Source organism: Oncorhynchus tshawytscha, linkage group LG14 (assembly GCF_018296145.1).
Source record: "Oncorhynchus tshawytscha isolate Ot180627B linkage group LG14, Otsh_v2.0, whole genome shotgun sequence".
Lineage (NCBI taxonomy): Eukaryota > Metazoa > Chordata > Actinopteri > Salmoniformes > Salmonidae > Oncorhynchus > Oncorhynchus tshawytscha.
Window position 1 is genome coordinate 3,657,647 of NC_056442.1, and position 23,340 is coordinate 3,680,986.

General features: G+C 50.0%; 1 protein-coding gene across 2 annotated transcripts; it reads left to right on the forward strand.

Moving 5' to 3' along the window:
- The first annotated feature begins 2 nt into the window (after window positions 1–2).
- LOC112236953 (28S ribosomal protein S9, mitochondrial) lies at window positions 3–23,053 on the forward strand. Of its 2 annotated transcripts, none has more exons than XM_042296837.1 (11): window positions 3–157; window positions 767–949; window positions 5,113–5,175; window positions 5,262–5,292; window positions 5,582–5,661; window positions 12,828–12,913; window positions 13,035–13,110; window positions 14,967–15,135; window positions 15,367–15,475; window positions 17,769–17,938; window positions 22,616–23,053. In XM_042296837.1, exons 1-11 carry the CDS (start codon window positions 5–7, stop codon window positions 22,705–22,707), a joined length of 1,212 nt encoding a protein of 403 aa, XP_042152771.1. In that variant the 5' UTR covers window positions 3–4; the 3' UTR covers window positions 22,708–23,053. The 2 variants fall into 2 exon arrangements, with proteins under 2 accessions (XP_042152771.1, XP_042152772.1); XM_042296838.1 differs by having other exon boundaries at window positions 17,856–17,938.
- Window positions 23,054–23,340: the final 287 nt, after the last annotated feature.

Below are 23,340 nucleotides of genomic sequence, written 5' to 3' on the forward strand. Positions count from 1 at the left end.
GCAAATGCTTTTGCTATCGACGTACTTCCTGTTTTCACCAGAGCGTCGTACAGCAAACATGGCGGCCTCCGGTGGAAGAACCGTGGGATCTTTTCTCTGGAAATGCGGAAATTGCTGCTTCAATTTTAACACAGTCTCGTCAAATTTAACTCGCCAGGTAAAGCCAGGAGTTTAATTTGGCATGTTTTCACGGAAATGTCAACGGGGCTGCACTGTAGAGAAGGGCTGAGTTGTCCTTGAAATAGCTTAGCGCTAGTAGCAATGCGCTGCCTTGTCAACTAGCTCACATGTAAACTGTCATTGAAGTAAGACAGACAGAGAGCTAAGTAGCTAGTTGACTCTCTAGATATTGTTCTTCTTGTCTCAACATGCATGCCATAATGGACATAGCTACCTACATGAACATATTGGACATACAAGTCGCAATATTTTGGTTTAATAGAACCTTAGTTAGCTAAGCCTCACAGTGCTTGTTTGCATAGCTAGCTAACGTTACACTACGTTAATCCAATGTTAGTCCCATTTACTAGTGGATACCTTGCTGTCAAATGCCCATCAGTTGGTATATTTGTCAATGCCAAATCTCACCATTTCAGACTAACTTAATGCACCTAAAAGACCAGAGCCACTTACAGAGACTGTTTATTAGCCCAGATAACTGACATTCATCTATCCTTGTGAAACCAAGGCCCTGGGTTATTAAAGCACCAGTTCTATACTACAGTATGTATCCTAACATAAGAACCTCCTCTCTCCCACACCTCAGGTGCTGTCCAGACAGCTATGTGTGAGTGCTGTGCTCCACAGGAAGAACCTGGCTGCAGCGGGCCCAGAGAAGTTCTCAGAGGAGTTCATCAAGAAGCAGGTGGAGGAGTTCAACATCGGGAAGAGACATCTAGCCAACATGATGGGAGAGGACCCTGAGACCTTCACTCAGGGGGACATTAATGTAAGAAAGACTGCACTTATGTCTAACGAGGGGTGTACAACTCCTGTCTTTCGCTAGAGGGATGCAGTGGAAACCCTAGATGGATGTAGTGTAATGCAGTTTTTTGTCCTTACCCTACAATCAGAGACTGATTCATACCTCAATAAGTCTATGTGTCCACCATCAACTCAATTGAGATATGCATTTGGCTAGGCAATGTTTAGAAAGGTGGCACCTTATTTGGAGTAGATAAATTATGCTTTCTTTCTCAGAGGAGATGTCACATGTCTTTAAGGTGGTTTTCCAGCCATATTAGTTTAATTCCCCAACAGTAGTTGAGAATCGTCTCTGGTCTGTCTCTGGTCTGTCTCCGCATGCCATCAGCAGCATCTGGTGGAGCCGATCACACAGACACACTCTAACAGTCACCAGCAGGGGCCAGCACTGTGTAATGTGCTGTGTCCACTGTATTAGCAACGCCTGATACACACACATCCCATGTTTTATTCATTACGAAGGAAGAATGCATTAGCTTCGTTTGCCCCACTCATTTAGTTTGATTTCCCATGATTCTTCACTTCCCGGTGGTGTCTAACCATCGTTCTATATAATGAACAGAACTGTTAGCACTTACCAGTGGGCTGTGTAAAGCAGTTTGTGGTCATACGCATGTCCTTAAAACACCGAGGTGATGGGGTAAGGAAGTTTAATTGAAAATAACAGAAAGGCCCGCGCACTGAATTTGCCCCCAATTACTACCTTTAATGACAATGTTTAGATCCAACACGGATCTTCATCAGGTCAAGCAGACCTCGTTATCCCATCCCCTATATATCCACATTTTACCTCACATAGCCATTACACATACGACGCATAGTGGGTATAGATGCTATACAAAACATGGCCACACAAAAAGCTACACTTTATGCATATTCAATAAACAGAGAGGTACATGTTGGCATCAATAATTGAATTCATATGTGCAATCAGGCCGGGTTGGAACCTAGACAGCAGTAAGGGAATATTAAGTTCAAAAGTGTAAAACACCCACCTACATTACCATTATGTGCGAGACGCACGGTGGTCGTGCAAATAATTACAGAGTGACCTACAAAACAACTTGTGTACCTCGATTATTTTGTTATCCATAAGATGTGCACATATAGTCATTATGAAAATAAACAATGACCTGGATCTGATCACACAGACAGACTCAGCAGGGGCCAGCACTGTGTAATGTGCTGTGTCCACTGTATTAGCAACGCCTGATACACACACATCCCATGTTTTATTCATTACGAAGGAAGAATGCATTAGCTTCGTTTGCCCCACTCATTTAGTTTGATTTCCCATGATTCTTCACTTCCTGGCAGTCTCTAACCTTCATCCTATCTAATGTATAGAGCTGTTAGCAGTGGGCTTTGTAACAGGAAGTGACATGGAGCGTCCCATCGTCAGATGAGTGGAGGAGAGGGAGAGATGTGGAAAATGGGGGAATGGGGAGACTGCAGAGGGAAATGAGGGAGACTGGGGAGGGAAATGGGGGAGACTGGGGAGAGAAATGGGGGAGACTGGGGAGAGAAATGGGGAGACTGGGGAGAGAAATGAGGGAGACTGGGGAGAGAAATGAGGGAGACTGGGGAGAGAAATGAGGGAGACTGGGGAGAGAAATGAGGGAGACTGGGGAGAGAAATGGGAGACTGGGGAGAGAAATGAGGGAGACTGGGGAGAGAAATGAGGGAGACTGGGGAGAGAAATGAGGGAGACTGGGGAGAGAAATGAGGGAGACTGGGGAGAGAAATGAGGGAGACTGGAGGGAGAGAAATGAGGGATGGGGAGACTGGAGTTGGAATGGGGGAAACTGAGGGAAATGGGGAGACTGGAGAGGGAAATGGGGAGACTGGGGAGGGAAATGAGGGAGACTGGGGAGGGAAATGAGGGAGACTGGGGAGGGAAATGAGGGAGACTGGGGAGGGAAATGAGGGAGACTGGGGAGGGAAATGAGGGAGACTGGGGAGGGAAATGGGGAGACTGGGGAGACTGGAGTTGGGAATGGGGAGACTGGAGTTGGAAATGGGGGAGACTGGAGTTGGAAATGGGGGAGACTGGAGTTGGAAATGGGGAGACTGGAGATGGAATGGGGGAGACTGGAGTTGGAAATGGGGAGACTGGAGATGGAATGGGGGAGACTGGAGAGGGAAATGGGGAGACTGGAGAGGGAAATGACGGAGACTGGAGTTGGAATTAGGGGAAAAGGAGGGGAATGGGGAGACTGGAGAGGGAATTGGGGGAGACTGGAGAGGGAAATGGGGAGACTGGAGAGGGAAATGACGGAGACTGGAGTTGGAATTAGGGGAAAAGGAGGGTAATGGGGAGACTGGAGAGGGAATTGAGAGGGAAATGGGGGAGACTGGAGAAGGAATGGGGGACCACTGGAGGGGTAATTAGGGGGAAATGGGGGAGACTGGAGAGGGAATGGGGGAGACTGGAGAGGGAATGGGGGACCACTGGAGGGGGAATTAGGGGAGACTTGCGCCTATGTGTTGTTGTTGACTCTGGTTCAGTTATGACATTCCTATTAGTGCAAACAATGCAAGTGTTAGCAGCAGAGATAATAAAAGGGAAACTTAGTTTCTAAATTAGGCTCTGTGCAGAAACTATTGTGTAGCAGTACTCTCTCTACATTTTTTATTGGACATTGATGAAGTTTAGACCGAGTGGAGGAATCTAAAGTGCTGTGAACAACACAGTGAAATCTGTGGCAGGGAGAAGGTCTCTCCCTTTCCCCTCTCTCTGTCTCTCCCTAGGGGACTCTGCCATATTGCAGCCTAGGGTATGAAATGAACAGGTGCTGCCTTCATCTGGCACAGTGTTCCACTCTCCTCCTCCCCTGTCTTCTTCTTTTTACCTCCCCCTCACCTGCCTCTCTCTCTTCCACCTCTCACTCTCCTTCCCTCCCTCTCTCTTTGATTCCCCTCGTCTTGACAGCCCAAAAGGCTGCAGCATGCTCTCTCCTTCTAGCACCTGTTCCCTCTCTTAATTGAGCAGACAGAGTGAAGGAGGAAAATAAGATAAAGATGAGCAGACTGGCTGGAGAAGAGTGGCAGGGTGGACACTACCTGTTTGTCCCCCTCCACACACACACACCCACCTTGTCAAGAGTAGTGCCATCTGTAGCAGCACTAATGACCTGGCTCCACTCTGCTGCCGTCACAAGGAGACTGGCTGTGAGTGTGTGAACTTAGGGTGAACTGGTGACTCTAGTCTGTCCTCTGGTTCCTCTCACCTAGCTGTTTTTGTTCTCTCTCCCCTCTAACTTTCACTGCTGTTCTCTAGGAACTTCCCTCTAGCCTTTATCTGAACTCTTACAAGACTTGAGTGTCTCCTCTCTAACCTATTAGCTAGCCTGGCTGCTACTATCATTTATCCCTGTTCAGAGCTGGCTGTCAAACTAAAGGTTCAAATCAATTTTTATTGGTCACACACACATGGTTAGCAGATGTTAATGCGAGTGCAGCGAAATGCTTGTGCTTCTAGATCCGACCATGCAGTAATATCTAACAAGTCATCTAACAATTTCACAACAACTACCTTATACAAACAAGTGTAAATTAATGAGTAAGAATATGTCCATAAAAATATATGGATGAGCGATGGCCGAACGGCATAGGCAAGATGCAGTAGATGGTATAGAGTACAGTATATACATATGAAATGAGTAATGTAGGGTATGTAAACATTATGTAAAGTGGCATTGTTTAAAGTGGCTAGTGATACATTTATTACATCCAATTTTTCATTATTAAAGTGACTAGAGTTGAGTCAGTGTGTTGGCAGCAGCCACTCAATGTTAGTGATGGCTGTTTAACAGTCTGATGGCCTTGAGATAGAAGCTGTTTTTCAGTCTCTCGGTCCCAGCTTTGATGCACCTGTACTGACCTCGCCTTCTGGATGATAGCGGGGTGAACAGGCAGTGGCTCGGGTGGTTGTTGTCCTTGATGATCTTTATGGTTTCTCCCTGTTTAGAGCTGGCTGTTTAAACTAAAAAGGTTTCTCCCTGTTTATAGCTGGCTGTTTAAACTAAAGGTTTCTCCCTGTTTAGAGCTGGCTGTTTAAACTAAAGGATTCTCCCTCCATCTTTATGATATGTTAATGATATTTGACTTCTTCTGTTTCTGTTCCAGAGAAGCATTGCATACCTGTTCCCCTCCGGCCTGTTTGACAAAAAAGCCAAACCACTGATGAAGGTAAGACTAGACGTCTCATGTAGAAGTGTATTAACTCAGAAACTTAATATTCATTAGTGATTCAAAATCTTCATATTTTCTTCCAGCATCCGGATGAGGTGTTTCCAAAACAGAGAGGTGGGTCCTTTTTAAATAGATTTACAACTGAGACGGATTGTTCTACTCCTATGGTCATTTTCACTCTGTGTGAGAGCTGCACTTTCACAACATCACCAGCAGGGGGACCTCTCTGAGTTTTTGCTCAATCTCTAACAGTGATTGGGCTAGACAAAGTAAAGCGGTTTACACCAATGGCCTAACTCTCTCTCTCTCTTTCTCCCTCTGTCTCTCTCTCACGCGCTCACTCTCTCTCTCTCTCTCTCTCTCTCACACTTTACTCACACACACACACACACATATCCTCTAGCTGTCCAATGGGGCGCAGATGGACGGCCATTCCACTTTCTGTTCTACACAGGAAAGCAGTCCTACTACTCTCTAATGCACGTGAGTACTGGGTGTGTGTGAGAGAGACCGGGAGGAGAAAGACTGAGGGTGGATGTTTTTCTGGAGGTAGAAAGCTCTGGTCTGCCCCCAGGGCCCTATTTATGGGAGAGAGAGGCTTCTGATCCCCAGGGAAAGGTGCTCCTGTCACATCCCATTTCACACACACAGCCAGAGCTACAGCTGAATACAGCAGGAGGGAGGGAAGGAAGGAAGGGTGGGGAGGTATGGAGAGCGATGTGGATGGAGGTGGGATGGTGAGAGTAGGAGCAGTGTGAGAGGAAGGGGGGTGGGGGTGTTTGGGAGAGGTGGGTTGTGGAAGGTAGGGAGGGGTGCAGACAGGCAGGGGGCGTGACTGTGTCTGTGACGGGCCCCTCTGTCCCCGTCCTAAATCGTGTTTCAGGCCTGGCTCGGTGACTACCATGGTTGATAGTCAGGCTTTGTGCCTGGATGAGAGCTGCCCTGCCCTGGGGATTTCACCAGAGAGGTAGAGGGTCCCTGGAGTCCGGTGCTGTAGATTAGCTACCCACCTCTACCCACTCAGTTTACCCTCCATCCCTCCATCTTCTGTATTTTTCCTTCACACCCGCTCGTTCTCCCTCTTTACCTCCCTCTTGTTTATATGGTTGATTTGACCTAGGACAGAGGTGTGTTTCTCTGGCAGATAAGAAGTGTGTGTAACCTGGCAATATTTTGTCCTCTTGTCAACCCCTCCCCCCTTCCCACGCCTTGCAGTTAAAATAGGAATGTCAGACCAGTGTCTGAGAGGGAGGGAGGGCTGTCTGTCTCTCTGAGGGAAAACTACTCTCTCTCTTTCTCTCAATTCAATTTAAGGGCTTTATTGGCATGGGAAACATATGTTAACTAGATAATAAACAAAAGTGAAATAACCAATAAAAAATTACAGTAAACATTACACTCTCTATTGCTCTCTCTCTCTCTTCTCTTCTCCGTGACGGGGAACTCACCCCCCTCCACTCTTTTGGCTTTTCTCTCTCCTCCCCTCCCCCTCTCTGCCCGGACCCCTGTAGTGCAACTCGACCATGTACAACAAACACCCCAGTGTGCCTTGCAGGGGAGAACTGAGTCTGAGATTAAAAGGGGGACGGGTCACTACACCCTCTGTTTCCCCCTCTTTCTATGCGTCTCTCTCACTACACAACATATTGTTTGATACCTCTGGAAGAATCACAATCCCAACATTTGAGTGTTAATTAACTCTGCAAACACACCTATACTTACATGTGCACAGTACTGTATTTACAGCCACAACACATCCCCCCCCGCCCCATAATACATACACACACACACACACAGCTCTGCCAAGTCATTGGGGTGTACAGCTGGCTGTGTGTATGAGGAAGAGGCTTCCAGGTTGAGTGCTCTGTGGTTCTGTTGGGTTTATCCCCCTCACTGCCCTCTTTATCTTATCTACCCCCTATCCTACCCTTTGCTGAGGGGAACCAGGGGTACCTGACTACCCCCTACCCTACCCTCTGCTGAGGGGAACCAGGGGTACCTGACTACCCCCTACCCTACCCTCTGCTGAGGGGAACCAGGGGTACCTGACTACCCCCTAACCTACCCTCTGCTGAGGGGAACCAGGGGTACCTGACTACCCCCTACCCACTGCTGAGGTGAACCAGGGGTACCTGACTACCCCCTACCCTACCCACTGCTGAGGGGAACCAGGGGTACCTGACTACCCCCTACCCTACCCACTGCTGAGGGGAACCAGGGGTACCTGACAACCCCTACCCACTGCTGAGGGGAACCACGGGTACCTGACTACCCCCTACCCTACCCCCTGCTGAGGGGAACCAGAGGTACCTGACTACCCCCTACCCTACCCACTGCTGAGGGGAACCAGGGGTACCTGACTACCCCCTACCCACTGCTGGGGGAACCAGGGGTACCTGACTACCCCCTACCCACTGCTGGGGGAACCAGGGGTACCTGACTACCCCCTACCCTACCCCCTGCTGAGGGGAACCAGAGGTACCTGACTACCCCCTACCCTACCCACTGCTGAGGGGAACCAGGGTACCTGACTACCCCTACCCACTGCTGGGGGAAACCAGGGGTACCTGACTACCCCCTACCCACTGCTGAGGGGAACCAGGGGTACCTGACTACCCCCCACCCTACTGTCTGCTGAGGGGAACCAGGGGCACCTGACTACCCCCTACCCTACCCACTACCGATGGGGAACCAGGGGTACCTGACTACCCACTGCTGAGAGGAACCAGGGGTACCTGACTACACTACCCTACCCAGTGCTGAGTGGAACCAGGGGTACCTGACTACCTCCTACCCTACCCTCTGCTGAGGGGAACCAGGGGTACCTGACTACACTACCCTACCCAGTGCTGAGGGGAACCAGGGGGGTACCTGACCTACCTCCTACCCTACCCTCTGCTGAGTGGAACCAGGGGCTTCTGACTACCCCCTACCCACTGCTGAGGGGAACCAGGGGTACCTGACTACCCCCTACCCAGTGCTGAGGGGAACCAGGGGTACCTGACTTCCCCCTACCCACTGCTGAGGGGAACCAGGGGTACCTGACTTCCCCCTACCCACTGCTGAGGGGAACCAGGGGTACCTGACTTCCCCCTACCCACTGCTGAGGGGAACCAGGGGTACCTGACTTCCCCTACCCACTGCTGAGGGGAACCAGGGGTACCTGACTACCCCCTACCCACTGCTGAGGGGAACCAGGGTACCTGACTACCCCCTACCCACTGCTGAGGGGAACCAGGGGTACCTGACTACCCCCCTACCCACTGCTGAGGGGAACCAGGGGTACCTGACTACCCCTTACCCACTGCTGAGGGGAACCAGGGGTACCTGACTACCCCCTACCCTACCCACTGCTGAGGGGAACCAGGGGTACCTGACTACCCCCTACCCTACCCACTGCTGAGGGGAACCAGGGGTACCTGACTACCGCCTACCCACTGCTGAGGGGAACCAGGGGTACCTGACGACCCCCTACCCACTGCTGAGCGGAACCAGGGGTACCTGACTACCCCCTACCCTACCCACTACTGAGGGGAATCAGGGGTACCTGACTACCCCCTACCCTACCCACTGCTGAGGGGAACCAGGGGTACCTGACCCCCTACCCACTGCTGAGGGGAACCAGGGGTACCTGACTACCCCTACCCACTGCTGAGGGGAACCAGGGGTACCTGACTACCCCCTACCTTACCCACTGCTGAGGGGAACCAGGGTACCTGACTACCCCCTACCTTACCCACTGCTGAGGGGAACCAGGGGTACCTGACTACCCTTACCCACTGCTGAGGGGAACCAGGGGTATCTGACTACCCCCTACCCACTGCTGAGGGGAACCAGGGGTATCTGACTTCCCCCAGCCACTGCTGAGGGGAACCAGAGGTACCTGACTACCCCTTACCCATTGCTGAGGGGAACCAGGGGTACCTCACTACTCCCTACCCTACCCTCTGCTGAGGGGAACCAGGGGTATCTGACTACCCCCTAGCCTACCCTCTGCTGAGGGGAACCAGGGGTACCTGACTACCCCCTACTGTATCCTCTGCTAAGGGGAACCAGGGGTACCTGACTACCCCCTACCCTACCATCTCTTGAGGGGAACCAGGGGAACCTGAATACCCCCAACCCTACCAGTGCTGAGGGGAACCAGGGGTACCTGACTAACCCTACCCACTGCTGAGGGGAACCAGGGGTACCTGACTACCCCCTACCCACTGCTGAGGGGAACCAGGGGTACCTGACTACCGCCTACCCACTGCTGAGGGGAACCAGGGTTACCTGACTACCCCCTACCCACTGCTGAGGTGAACCAGGGGTACCTGACTAACCCTACCCACTGCTGAGGGGAACCAGGGGTACCTGACTACCCCCTACCCACTGCTGAGTGGAACCAGGGGTACCTCACTACCCCCTACCCTACCCACTGCTGAGGGGAACCAGGGGTACCTCACTACCCCCTACCCTACCCACTGCTGAGGGGAACCAGGGGTACCTCACTACCCCCTATCCGACAATGCAGTAATAACCAACAAGTAATCTAGCTAACAATTCCAAACCTACTACCTTATAGACACAAGTGTAAGGGGATAAAGAATATGTACATAAAGATATATGAATGAGTGATGGTACAGAGCGGCATAGGCAAGATACAGTAGATGGTATTGAGTGCAGTATATACATATGAGATGAGTATGTAAACAAAGTGGCATAGTTAAAGTGGCTAGTGATACATGTATTACATAAGGATGCAGTAGATGATATAGAGTACAGTATATACGTATACATATGAGATGAATAATGTAGGGTATGTAAACATTATATTAGGTAGCATTGTTTAAAGTGGCTAGTGATATATTTTACATCATTTCCCATCAATTCCCATTATTAAAGTGGCTGGAGTTGAGTCAGTGTGTTGGCAGCAGCCACTCAATGTTAGTGGTGGCTGTTTAACAGTCTGATGGCCTTGAGATAGAAGCTGTTTTTCAGTCTCTCGGTCCCAGCTTTGATGCACCTCTACTTACCTCGCCTTCTGGATGATAGCGGGGTGAACAGGCAGTGGCTCGGGTGGTTGATGTCCTTGATAATCTTTATGGCCTTCCTGTGACATCGGGTGGTGTAGGTGTCCTGGAGGGCAGGTAGTTTGCCCCCGGTGATGCGTTGTACAGACCTCACTACCCTCTGGAGAGCCTTACGGTTGTGGGCGGAGCAGTTGCCGTACCAGGCGGTGATACAGCCCGACAGGATGCTCTCGATTGTGCATCTGTAGAAGTTTGTGAGTGCTTTTGATGACAAGCCGAATTTCTTCAGCCTCCTGAGGTTGAAGAGGCGCTGCTGTGCCTTCTTCACGATGTGGGTGGACCAATTCAGTTTGTCTGTGATGTGTACGCCGAGGAACTTAAAACTTACTACCCTCTCCACTACTGTTCCATCAATGTGGATAGGGGGGTGTTCCCTCTGCTGTTTCCTGAAGTCCACAATCATCTCCTTAGTTTTGTTGACGTTGAGTGTGAGGTTATTTTCCTGACACCACACTCCGAGGGCCCTCACCTCCTCCCTGTAGGCCGTCTCGTCGTTGTTGGTAATCAAGCCTACCACTGTTGTGTCGTCCGCAAACTTGATGATTGAGTTGGAGGCGTGCGTGGCCACGCAGTCGTGGGTGAACAGGGAGTACAGGAGAGGGCTCAGAACGCACCCTTGTGGGGCCCCAGTGTTGAGGATCAGCAGGGTGGAGATGTTGTTACCCCCTACCCTACCCACTGCTGAGGGGAACCAGGGGTACCTGACTACCCCCTACCCTACCCTCTGCTGAGGGGAACCAGGGGTACCTCACTACTCCCTACCCTACCCACTGCTGAGGGGAACCTCACTACTCCCTACCCTACCCTCTGCTGAGGGGAACCAGGGGTACCTCACTACCCCCTACCCTACCCACTTCTGAGGGGAACCAGTGGTACCTGACTACCCCCTACCCACTTCTGAGGGGAATCAGGGGTACCTCACTACCCCCTCCCCCCCTTCATATCTAAACCCCGTTACGACATGAGTATGATGTTAGAGCCGGGACACTGGAGCCTCTGAAGCCGAAGGATTTCATTCTGATATTCCTCAGAGCTTTGCTATGTAAGGGCTCACTGGTGAAGCCATATCAAAACCATGCTAACAGGGTGCTGCTTCACGCTGCTTATTGAATTTGAGGAACTAGAATTCATTCGAGAGTTGAGTATAAAATGTTCAAGTGTAGGAGGCATTCATTTCTCTTCTTTATCTCTTTCTCTCTGTATGACTGGCTTGTCCTCCTCTTTTTCATCAAGGCCTCTATACCTCAATCATTTCCCAGCCATTGTTGAGCCCAGTGTTCACAAATGTGTAACGCCAAACCCCCTCACACCACCACCTGCCCTCCCTTTTTTTTGAAGATTATTTTATTACTTATTTTTTTGTGACACATTGGTTTTTACTTGATGTTTGCTTCCCCCCCTCTGTCTCTCTCTGTCTCTCCCTGTCTCTCTCTCTGTCTCTCCCTGTCTCTCTCTCTGTCTCTCTCTGTCTCTCTCTGTCTCTCCCTGTCTCTCTCCCTGTCTCTCTCCCTGTCTCTCCCTGTCTCTCTCCCTGTCTCTCTCCCTGTCTCTCTCCCTGTCTCTCTCCCTGTCTCTCTCCCTGTCTCTCTCCCTGTCTCTCTCCCTGTCTCTCTCTCCTGTCTCTCTCCCTGTCTCTCTCCCTGTCTCTCTCCCTGTCTCTCTCCCTGTCTCTCTCCCTCTCTGTCTCTCTCCCTCTCTGTCTCTCTCTCTGTCTCTCTCTCTGTCTGTCTCTCTCTCTCTGTTTCTCTCTCTCTCTGTTTCTCTCTCTCTCTTTCTCTCTCTCTCTGTTTCTCTCTCTCTGTTTCTCTCTCTCTCTTTCTCTCTCTCTCTGTTTCTCTCTCTCTGTTTCTCTCTCTCTCTCTCTCTCTCTCTGTCTCTGTCTCTGTCTCTTTCTCTTTCTCTGTCTCTTTCTCTGTCTCTTTCTCTGTCTCTCTCTCTGTCTCTCTCTGTCTCTCTGTGGTGGAGTGGTGGCAGATTAGACTCTAGAAGGAATTAAACAAACATCTGCTGAATAATGGACAGGGAAATGAGTTCTCAACCGGTCGCGTGGTTGAGGGGGCGTGCAGGTGGATGGATGGGGAGTTGAGGCTGATTTGGGACGTGACCAGAATGCCAGGCTGACGGGTCGGGTCTGGTCCCTCTACCACCAGCCTTAACATACTGTACCACGATTGGTGGGCTAACGCCAAGCTTGTGGGCTCCATGCCAATTTAGACTAGCGTGCCCGCGGACAGCGGGTAGCTAGCCCTCTCGCTCCACATGGTGGCTTCTAGGGGAGAAAGGGGGAGTAAGCTTTAGCCCAAGTGCTCCCCAATTAAATGTTCCCACCCAATTAAATCCAGCCAAGGATGGGGACAGATATGGGATCTGCTTTCATAATGGAGAATCCTCTCTCTTTCTCTGTCTCTAGGCTGTGTGCGCGCGCGTGTGTGTCGGAATATAAAATGTACTCAATACGGGTCTTTTCTTGATACAACACAAATACATATTGTTAATACTGAGTGAAAGGTTCATAGACCATAGAATGTTCCATGTTGTTTAATCTGGTCGTCTGTGTCCTTCTGTCCCATTCAGGACACCTTCACTAAAGCCCTGGCAGTAGAGAAGCACCAGGACCGTCTGAGAGGAAAGGATCTCTTCACCCAGGATGCCAAGCAGATGTGAGGATAGTTGTTTTCACAGAGCAGTGAAATAAGTTCACCAGTGAATGTTGATGTGTGTGTGTGTGTGTGTGTGTGTGTGTGTGTGTGTGTGTGTGTGTATCTAACTGTCTGTGTTCAGTTCTCTGGTGGGTAGTCGGTGGTTGCTGAAAGAAGAGCTGGAGGAGTTGTTGGTGGAGACCATCTCAGAACACGATGTAAGAAGGAACTCTTTTAATGCCTTCACAGATATCTGGTCCCTCTCCCTGGTCCCTCTCCCTGGTCCCTCTCCCTGGTCCTTCTCCCTGGTCCCTCTCCCTGGTCCTCTCCCTGGTCCCTCTCCCTGGTCCCTCTCCCTGGTCCCTCTCCCTGGTCCCTCTCCCTGGTCCCTCTCCCTGGTCCTTCTCCCTGGTCCCTCTCCCTGGTCCCTCTCCCTGGTCCTTCTCCCTGGTCCTCTCCCTGGTCCCTCTCCCTGGTCCCTCTCCCTGGTCCCTCTCCCTGGTCCCTCTCCCTGGTCCCTCTCCCTGGTCCTCTCCCTGGTCCTCTCCCTGGTCCCTCTCCCTGGTCCCTCTCCCTGGTCCTTCTCCCTGGTCCTTCTCCCTGGTCCTTCTCCCTGGTCCCTCTCCCTGGTCCTCTCCCTGGTCCCTCTCCCTGGTCCTTCTCCCTGGTCCCTCTCCCTGGTCCCTCTCCCTGGTCCCTCTCCCTGGTCCCTCTCCCTGGTCCCTCTCCCTGGTCCCTCCCTGGTCCCTCTCCCTGGTCCCTCTCCCTGGTCCCTCTCCCTGGTCCTTCTCCCTGGTCCCTCTCCCTGGTCCCTCTCCCTGGTCCCTCTCCCTGGTCCTTCTCCCTGGTCCCTCTCCCTGGTCCCTCTCCCTGGTCCCTCTCCCTGGTCCTTCTCCCTGGTCCCTCTCCCTGGTCCCTCTCCCTGGTCCTTCTCCCTGGTCCCTCTCCCTGGTCCCTCTCCCTGGTCCCTCTCCCTGGTCCCTCTCCCTGGTCCCTCTCCCTGGTCCCTCTCCCTGGTCCCTCTCCCTGGTCCTTCTCCTTCACACTTCAACAGTTCTGCTGTGATAGTATTTAGGAAAAAGACCTTAGAAATCACTAGCTAGGTTTCCATCCAGTTGGCACCAGATTTTCATGTGAATATTCAAAAATCTGCATAAATGAAATATGTGCATTTTCCCACCAGAGAATAATCAATTCCATCAACTTGAATTGTTGCAGATGAAAGTGTGTGATTATGTAGTCCACATAAAAACAAAGTTTGCAGTTAAATTCCCATGTACCCAATTAAACAAATACAAGTTCAATTCATTTTTCACATTTTCAACTCTACTGACGGTTTTGTCACAAATGTTGCATTATATAGCGACTGTGCACCCTGGTGTTGGCACGTGTGCTCTAGCCAACAGGTGGCAGATACATTGCGGGTACAGCCTACATGATGAGATTATTATGGACTAAAGAGCGAGGTTTGTTTAATTTGTCAAAAGACACCCAAACATTAATCATCATGTCACCAGATTAAGACCCTCAATATTTTTTGGAAAGGAGCATCAAGCTCATCACCTTGCACTTTCAGCACCTTCTAAAGTTCATCATTTATTTCATCTGTAGCCTGATCAACTGGATGATGTCATCACATGACTCCAAGTTTACTTCCATATGATGGTTATTATATCAATATTTGCAACATTTGGAAAGCTTTACCGACAACTTTGCTGTTTCCATCATGCCTTCCAGTATTTGTATCTGACATGTTCTTTACTCACATAGAAGGTTGGCTGGAAACCTGGTTGTTGACATGCTAGATACTGTATTACTGGTAGGATGCAGTTCACCTAGTCACCACAAGAGGTTGCTGTTTAGACACTGAACAGAGCCCTACAACGCCAATAGAAAGTTGGCGTGTGTGCTTATGTTCTTACGCTCCGGGGTGACGTTTCCCCTACAGATCCAGGATCAGCTTCCCCTCCACCAATCCTAACCTTTTCCATTAGTCTGGGAAATGCTAAACTGACCCACGATCAGCGTCTAGGGGCTACTCCTATTCTTCCATGTTGTGTGTGTCTCTTGTCAGTATGCACGGTTCATCCAGCTGATGGAGAGGTTGCTGTCTCTGCCCTACTGCTCTGTGGAGGAGGACTTTGTCCAGCGCTACCGCAGACAGCTAGAGATCCAGTCCTCCAAGCAGCAGGTCCAGCCCCTACAATACGACCAGCACGGAGTGGCTTACAGCACCGGAGATGGTAAACAGCAATCAATTAATACGACTGGGCTTTTATCAATCAATGGATCAATATGTTACGAGTAGCATTTATTTACATTTGTCTTAAAGCAGTTGACAGAAACCCGGGTCTAATCTTTCCCTTTCAAAGAATGACCTACAGTCATTGGTTGACCAGGGCTTCATGGTAGAAGAGAGAGATCTAGGATAATAAGTTGTGTGTGTGTGTGTGTGTGTGTGTGTGTGTGTCCAGGCAGAAGGAAGACCGCTATGGGTACTGTCCTACTGAGAGACAGCGGTTCAGGATCCATCAGCATCAACGGGACAAACTATGTCCACTACTTCCCTGTCCTGCAAGACCGGTCCGTATTCCTTCCCAGTAGACATCCACCGTAATGTTTTCAAATAGCATGTGCTTTCAGACCAGTACTGATGAAGTAGGAGACAAATCAGAGAGGAAGCTTTAGAGGATTGACATGGCTGGTTAGTGCTTCCTCCCCCACTGAAGAAATCACAAGTCCCTGCTTCTTTCCACACTCCTCTCCCCGTCCTTCCTTAGCGTGCACGCCGTGCCACATGCACTCTCAAAACGCTGTTGAAAAGTATCTTTATGTTGCACCTCACTGCGTTTATAGCCTCTTTTATTTATCTGGGATATAGCAGCGTTAATTACACAACTGAGTGGGTTGGGTGGGTGTGTGTGTGTGTGTGTTATCTCCTGGGCTGAGGACAGACTGAGACAGGACTAATAGGACCTGAAGGGTGACGGTGGTTTGACTGTGTCAGCAATAAGCCTTTCATTTAGTCTGCTGGGATGTGGGCCAGAACATACAGATTCAGACACACACCCCTCATCTGTCTTTTTCATACTGAGACAGAAGAGTGACTGCTGTAGTGTCTAAATATGACCGCGTGGCTCTAACAGAGGTTAACAGGACTCTATACACACACCACTGCTCTTTACAATCCTCTAGACAACCACTGCTGTTGATAACTGGTATCTCAGTGTCCAGTGCCCACTCCATTGACTGACTTACTTACCCTTTTCTCTCTCTCTTTATCCTGTTATCTCTCTCTCTCTCTCTTTCTTTCTTTCTTCGTAACCAACTCCTCTTTCTCCCTCCCTCAATCATTTTATCCCTCCCCTCACCCTTCTTTTCTCCTCCCTCTCCTCCCTTCTCTCCATCCCTCTCCTCCCCCTCTCCATCTCATTCCTCTCCTCCCTCCTCTCCATCTCATCCCTCTCCTCCCTCCTCTCATCCCTATCCTCACTTCTCTCCATCTCCCTCCCTCCCTCCTCCATCTCATCCCTCTCCTCCCTTCTCTCCATCTCATCTCTCTCCTCCCTTCTCCCCATCCCTCTCCTCCCTCCTCTCCATCCCTCTCCTCCCTCCTCTCCATCCCTCTCCTCCCTCCTCTCCATCTCCATCCTTCTCCTCCTCTCCAACTCATCCCTCTCCTCCCTTCTCTTCATCCCTCTTCTCCCCATCCCTCTCCTCCCTTCTCTCCATCCCCTTCTCTCCATCCCTCTCCTCCCTTCTCTCCATCCCTCCCTCTCCTCCCTTCTCTCCATCCCTCTTCTCTCCATCCCTCTCCTCCCTTCTCTCCATCCCTCTCCTCTCCTCCCTTCTCTCCATCCCTCTCCTCCTTCTCTTCATCCCTCTTCTCTCCATCCCTCTCCTCCCTTCTCTTCATCCCTCTTCTCCCCATCCCTCTCCTCCCTTCTCTCCATCCCTCTCCTCTCCTCCCTTCTCTCCATCCCTCTCCCTCCTCCCTTCTCTCCATCCCTCTCCTCTCCTCCCTTCTCTCCATCCCTCTCCTATCCTCCCTTCTCTCCATCCCTCTCCTCCCTTCTCTTCATCCATCCCTCCTCCCTTCTCTTCATCCCTCTTCTCTCCATCCTCTCCTCTCCTCCCTTCTCTTCATCCCTCTTCTCTCCATCCCTCTCCTCTCCTCACTTCTCTCCATCCCTCTCCTCTCCTCCCTTCTCTCCTCTCCTCCCTTCTCTCCTCTCCTCCCTTCTCTCCATCCCTCTCCTCTCCTCCCTTCTCTCCATCCCTCTCCTCTCCTCCCTTCTCTCCATCCCTCTCCTCCCTTCTCTTCATCCCTCTTCTCTCCTCCCTTCTCTCCATCCCTCTCCTCCCTTCTCTTCATCCCTCTTCTCTCCATCCCTCTCCTCTCCTCCCTTCTCTTCATCCCTCTTCTCTCCATCCCTCTCCTCCCTTCTCTTCATCCCTCTTCTCTCCATCCCTCTCCTCTCCTCACTTCTCTCCATCCCTCTCCTCTCCTCCCTTCTCTCCTCTCCTCCCTTCTCTCCTCTCCTCCCTTCTCTCCATCCCTCTCCTCTCCTCCCTTCTCTCCATCCCTCTCCTCTCCTCCCTTCTCTCCATCCCTCTCCTCCCTTCTCTTCATCCCTCTTCTCTCCTCCCTTCTCTCCATCCCTCTCCTCCCTTCTCTTCATCCCTCTTCTCTCCATCCCTCTCCTCCCTTCTCTCCATCCCTCTCCTCCCTTCTCTCCATCCCTCTCCTCTCCTCCCTTCTCTCCATCCCTCTCCTCCCTTCTCTTCATCCCTCTTCTCTCCATCCCTCTCCTCCCTTCTCTCCATCCCTCTCCTCTCTGCCCTTCTCTCCATCCCTCTCCTCTCCCCCTGACAGAGAGCAGTTGATGTTCCCCCTCCACTTCATGGAGGTGCTGGGGAGGTTTGACATGCAGTGCAGTGTGAGTGGCGGGGGCCATTCCAGCCAGGCGGGGGCGCTACGCCTTGCCATCTCCCGCGCCATGCTGAGCTTCCTGTCTGAGGGACAGGTGGAGACCATGAGACAAGGTTGGTAGTGGTACTACAAGCACACACACATCATTCAGAAAGCTTTTTATCTTTTTTGTATTTGTTGTATTTTTTTATTGAACCTTTATTTAACTAGGCAAGTCAGTTAAGAACAAATTCTTATTTACAATGACGACCTACCAAAAGGCAATATGCCTCCTGTGGGGACGGGGGCTGGGATTCAACATGTCAAAATCTAAGACAAAACACACATCACGACAAGAGCGACACCACTACACTACATAAAGAGAGACCTAAAACATCAACACAGCATGGCAGCAACACATGACAATACAGCATGGCAGCAACACATGACAATACAGCATGGCAGCAACACATGACAATACAGCATGGCAGCAATACAACATGACAGCAGCACAGCATGGTAGCAACACAACATGGCAGCAGCACAACATGGTAACAGCACAAAACATGGTACAAACATTATTGGGCACAGACAGCAGCACAAAGGGCAAGAAGGTAGAGACAACAATACATCATGTAAATCAACCACAACTGTCAGTAAGAGTGTCCATGATTGAGTCTTTAAAGGAAGAAATTGAGATAAAACTGTCCAGTTTGAGTGTTTGTTGCAGCTCGTTCCAGTCGCTAGCTGCAGTGAACTGAAAAGAGGAGTGACCAGGGATGTGTGTGCTTTGGGGACCTTTAACAGAATGTGACTGGCAGAACGGGTGTTGTATGTGGAGGATGAGGGCTGCAGTAGATATCTCAGATAGGGGGGAGTGAGGCCTAAGAGGGTTTTATAAATAAGCATCAACCAGTGGGTCTTGCGACAGGTATACAGAGATGACCTGTTTACAGAGGAGTATAGAGTGCAGTGATGTGTCCTATAAGGAGCATTGGTGACAAATCTGATGGCCGAATGGTAAAGAACATCTATCCGCTCGAGGGCACCCTTACCTTACAATCTATAAATTACGTCTCCGTAATCTAGCTTGGATAGGATGGTCATCTGAATCAGGGTTAGTCTGGCAGCTGGGGTGAAAGAGGAGCGAGTACGATAGGGGAAACCAAGTCTAGATTTATCAAATCAAATCAAATTTTATTTGTCACATACACATGGTTAGCAGATGTTAATGCGAGCGTAGCGAAATGCTTGTGCTTCTAGTTCCAACAATGCAGTAATAACGAACAAGTAATCTAACTAACAATTCCAAAAAAAACTACTGTCTTATACACAGTGTAAGGGGATAAAGAATATGTACATAAGGATATATGAATGAGTGATGGTACAGAGCAGCATAGGCAAGATACAGTAGATGATATCGAGTACAGTATATACATATGAGATGAGTATGTAAACCAAGTGGCATAGTTAAAGTGGCTAGTGATACATGTATTACATAAGGATGCAGTCGATGATATAGAGTACAGTATCTACGTATGCATATGAGATGAATAATGTAGGGTAAGTAACATTATATAAGGTAGCATTGTTTAAAGTGGCTAGTGATATATTTACATCATTTCCCATCAATTCCCATGATTAAAGTGGCTGGAGTAGAGTCAGTGTCATTGACAGTGTGTTGGCAGTAGCCACTCAATGTTAGTGGTGGCTGTTTAACAGTCTGATGGCCTTGAGATAGAAGCTGTTTTTCAGTCTCTCGGTCCCAGCTTTGATGCACCTGTACTGACCTCGCCTTCTGGATGACAGCGGGGTGAACAGGCAGTGGCTCGGGTGGTTGATGTCCTTGATGATCTTTATGGCCTTCCTGTAGCATCGGGTGGTGTAGGTGTCCTGGAGGGCAGTTAGTTTGCCCCGGTGATGCGTTGTGCAGACCTCACTACCCTCTGGAGAGCCTTACGGTTGAGGGCGGTGCAGTTGCCATACCAGGCGGTGATACAGCCCGCCAGGATGCTCTCGATTGTGCATCTGTAGAAGTTTGTGAGTGCTTTTGGTGACAAGCCGAATTTCTTCAGCCTCCTGAGGTTGAAGAGGCGCTGCTGCGCCTTCCTCACGATGCTGTCTGTGTGAGTGGACCAATTCAGTTTGTCTGTGATGTGTATGCCGAGGAACTTAAAACTTGCTACCCTCTCCACTACTGTTCCATCGATGTGGATGGGGGTGTTCCCTCTGCTGTTTCCTGAAGTCCACAATCATCTCCTTAGTTTTGTTGACGTTGAGTGTGAGGTTATTTTCCTGACACCACACTCCGAGGGCCCTCACCTCCTCCCTGTAGGCCGTCTCGTCGTTGTTGGTAATCAAGCCTACCACTGTTGTGTCGTCCGCAAACTTGATGATTGAGTTGGAGGCGTGCGTGGCCACGCAGTCGTGGGTGAACAGGGAGTACAGGAGAGGGCTCAGAACGCACCCTTGTGGGGCCCCAGTGTTGAGGATCAGCGGGGAGGAGATGTTGTTGCCTACCCTCACCACCTGGGGGCGGCCCGTCAGGAAGTCCAGTACCCAGTTGCACAGGGCGGGGTCGAGACCCAGGGTCTCGAGCTTGATGACGAGCTTGGAGGGTACTATGGTGTTGAATGCCGAGCTGTAGTCGATGAACAGCATTCTCACATAGGTATTCCTCTTGTCCAGATGGGTTAGGGCAGTGTGCAGTGTGGTTGAGATTGCATCGTCTGTGGACCTATTTGGGCGGTAAGCAAATTGGAGTGGGTCAAGGGTGTCAGGTAGGGTGGAGGTGATATGGTCCTTGACTAGTCTCTCAAAGCACTTCATGATGACGGATGTGAGTGCTACAGGGCGGTAGTCGTTTAGCTCAGTTACCTTAGCTTTCTTGGGAACAGGAACAATGGTGGCACTCTTGAAGCATGTGGGAACAGCAGACTGGTATAGGGATTGGTTGAATATGTCCGTAAACACACCGGCCAGCTGGTCTGCGCATGCTCTGAGGGCGCGGCTGGGGATGCCGTCTGGGCCTGCAGCCTTGCGAGAGTTAACACGTTTAAATGTCTTACTCACTTCGGCTGCAGTGAAGGAGAGACCGCATGTTTTCGTTGCAGGCCGTGTCAGTGGCACTGTATTGTCCTCAAAGCGGGCAAAAAGTTATTTAGTCTGCCTGGGAGCAAGACATCCTGGTCCGTGACTGGGCTGGGTTTCTTCCTGTAGTCCATGATTGACTGTAGACCCTGCCACATGCCTCTTGTGTCTGAGCCGTTGAATTGAGATTCTACTTTGTCTCTGTACTGGCGCTTAGCTTGTTTGATAGCCTTGCGGAGGGAATAGCTGCACTGTTTGTATTCAGTCATGTTACCAGACACCTTGCCCTGATTAAAAGCAGTGGTTCGCGCCTTCAGTTCCACACGAATGCTGCCATCAATCCACGGTTTCTGGTTAGGGAATGTTTTAATCGTTGCTATGGGAACGACATCTTCAACGCACGTTCTAATGAACTCGCACACCGAATCAGCGTATTCGTCAATGTTGTTGTCTGACGCAATACGAAACATCTCCCAGTCCACGTGATGGAAGCAGTCTTGGAGTGTGGAGTCAGCTTGGTCGGACCAGCGTTGGACAGACCTCAGCGTGGGAGCTTCTTGTTTTAGTTTCTGTCTGTAGGCAGGGATCAACAAAATGGAGTCGTGGTCAGCTTTTCCGAAAGGGGGCGGGGCAGGGCCTTATATGCGTCGCGGAAGTTAGAGTAACAATGATCCAGGGTCTTTCCACCCCTGGTTGCGCAATCGATATGCTGATAAAATTTAGGGAGTCTTGTTTTCAGATTAGCCTTGTTAAAATCCCCAGCTACAATGAATGCAGCCTCCGGATAAATCGTTTCCAGTTTGCAGAGAGTTAAATAAAGTTAGTTCAGAGCCATCGATGTGTCTGCTTGGGGGATATATACGGCTGTGATTATAATCAAAGAGAATTCTCTTGGTAGATAATGCGGTCTACATTTGATTGTGAGGAATTCTAAATCAGGTGAACAGAAGGATTTGAGTTCCTGTATGTTTCTTTCATCACACCATGTCACGTTGGCCATAAGGCATACGCCCCCGCCCCTCTTCTTACCAGAAAGATGTTCGTTTCTGTCGGCGCGATGCGTGGAGAAACCCGCTGGCTGCACCGCTTCGGATTGCCTCTCTCCAGTTAGCCATGTTTCCGTGAAGCAGAGAACGTTAGTCTCTGATGTCCCTCTGGAATGCTACCCTTGCTCGGATTTCATCAACCTTGTTGTCAAGAGACTGGACATTGGCAAGAAGAATGCTAGGGAGTGGTGCACGATGTGCCCGTCTCCGGAGTCTGACCAGAAGACCGCTTCGTTTCCCTCTTTTTCTGAGTCGTTTTTTTGGGTCGCTGCATGGGAACCATTCCGTGGCACTGGTTGTAAGGCAGAACACAGGATCCGCATCGCGAAAAACATATTCTTGGTCGTACTGATGGTGAGTTGACGCTGATCTTATATTCAGTAGTTCTTCTCGGCTGTATGTAATGAAACCTAAGATGACCTGGGGTACTAGTGTAAGAAATAACACGTAAAAAAACAAAAAACTGCATAGTTTCCTAGGAACGCGAAGCGAGGCGGCCATCTCTGTCGGCGCCGGAATTTAACTTTAGCCTGCAGCTTTGATGTTTTGAGGGAAGGATCGTTTTAATTTACATCAAATGACCAACACTGGTCGCTGTTCCTCTGTTGCTTTGTCATTGATGTATTGTACTATTTTTGGTTTGACCTTTGACCTGCATTTCTGCCTCCCTCACAGCTGGGCTGCTGACCCCTGACCCCAGAATTAAGGAGAGGAAGAAGCCGGGCCAGGAGGGAGCGAGGAGGAAGTTCACCTGGAAGAAACGCTGAGGTGGAGGACAGAATAGATCTGGACACAGGGAAATCACAGCAGCATCTTCATCATTATCTTCCTCTGAGATCAGAACTGTTATTAGTAAGTGGACAAATTGTTCATCCAACCCCTGTTGTAGCCTTTTATATGTCCCCTAAAGGTGTTTTAGATCTGGAAATAGCCACCAAGTACATGACTCAAATACATGTACAAATTCAAAGGGGTTCTGTCCATGTGAGGGCAGGATACCCAACTCCATATAGGCTGTAATGTTTTTTTCTGCCACCAGAGGGCCATCTCTGGCAACACACCTGTCCATTGTCTTTGTCTGTATATTGAAAATAAAATTTTGTTTTTCACATACCTTGCTACAATATGCTGTTTTTATTCCATATAAAAAATAAATGGCCGGTAACGTTAGAGCTGCACTTTAACCAGGCGCTGTCCACTGTCATGGGGTGCTGAAAGACCACGTTAGGGATTCTGCCTTAGTCGCTGTCCATGGTGCTGAAACCTGCGATGCAGATTCTGTATTTATATTTCGTGCCTTCAGAACTTTCACCCCTGCGTTAAATTGGAAAAAGTCACCACAGTTCCATCATGTGCCGTCTCAATTTACACCACAGGAGGGCGATAAATGCGCATAAAAT

Bases quoted from the DNA above. Each gene is read 5' to 3' on its own strand.
- LOC112236953 (XM_042296837.1), top strand. From the start codon at position 5: ATGCTTTTGCTATCGACGTACTTCCTGTTTTCACCAGAGCGTCGTACA. The intron at 15,136-15,366 runs GTAAACAGCAAT...GTGTGTGTCCAG, and splicing joins GGCTTACAGCACCGGAGATG to GCAGAAGGAAGACCGCTATG. The intron at 15,476-17,768 runs GTCCGTATTCCT...TCCCCCTGACAG, and splicing joins TTCCCTGTCCTGCAAGACCG to AGAGCAGTTGATGTTCCCCC.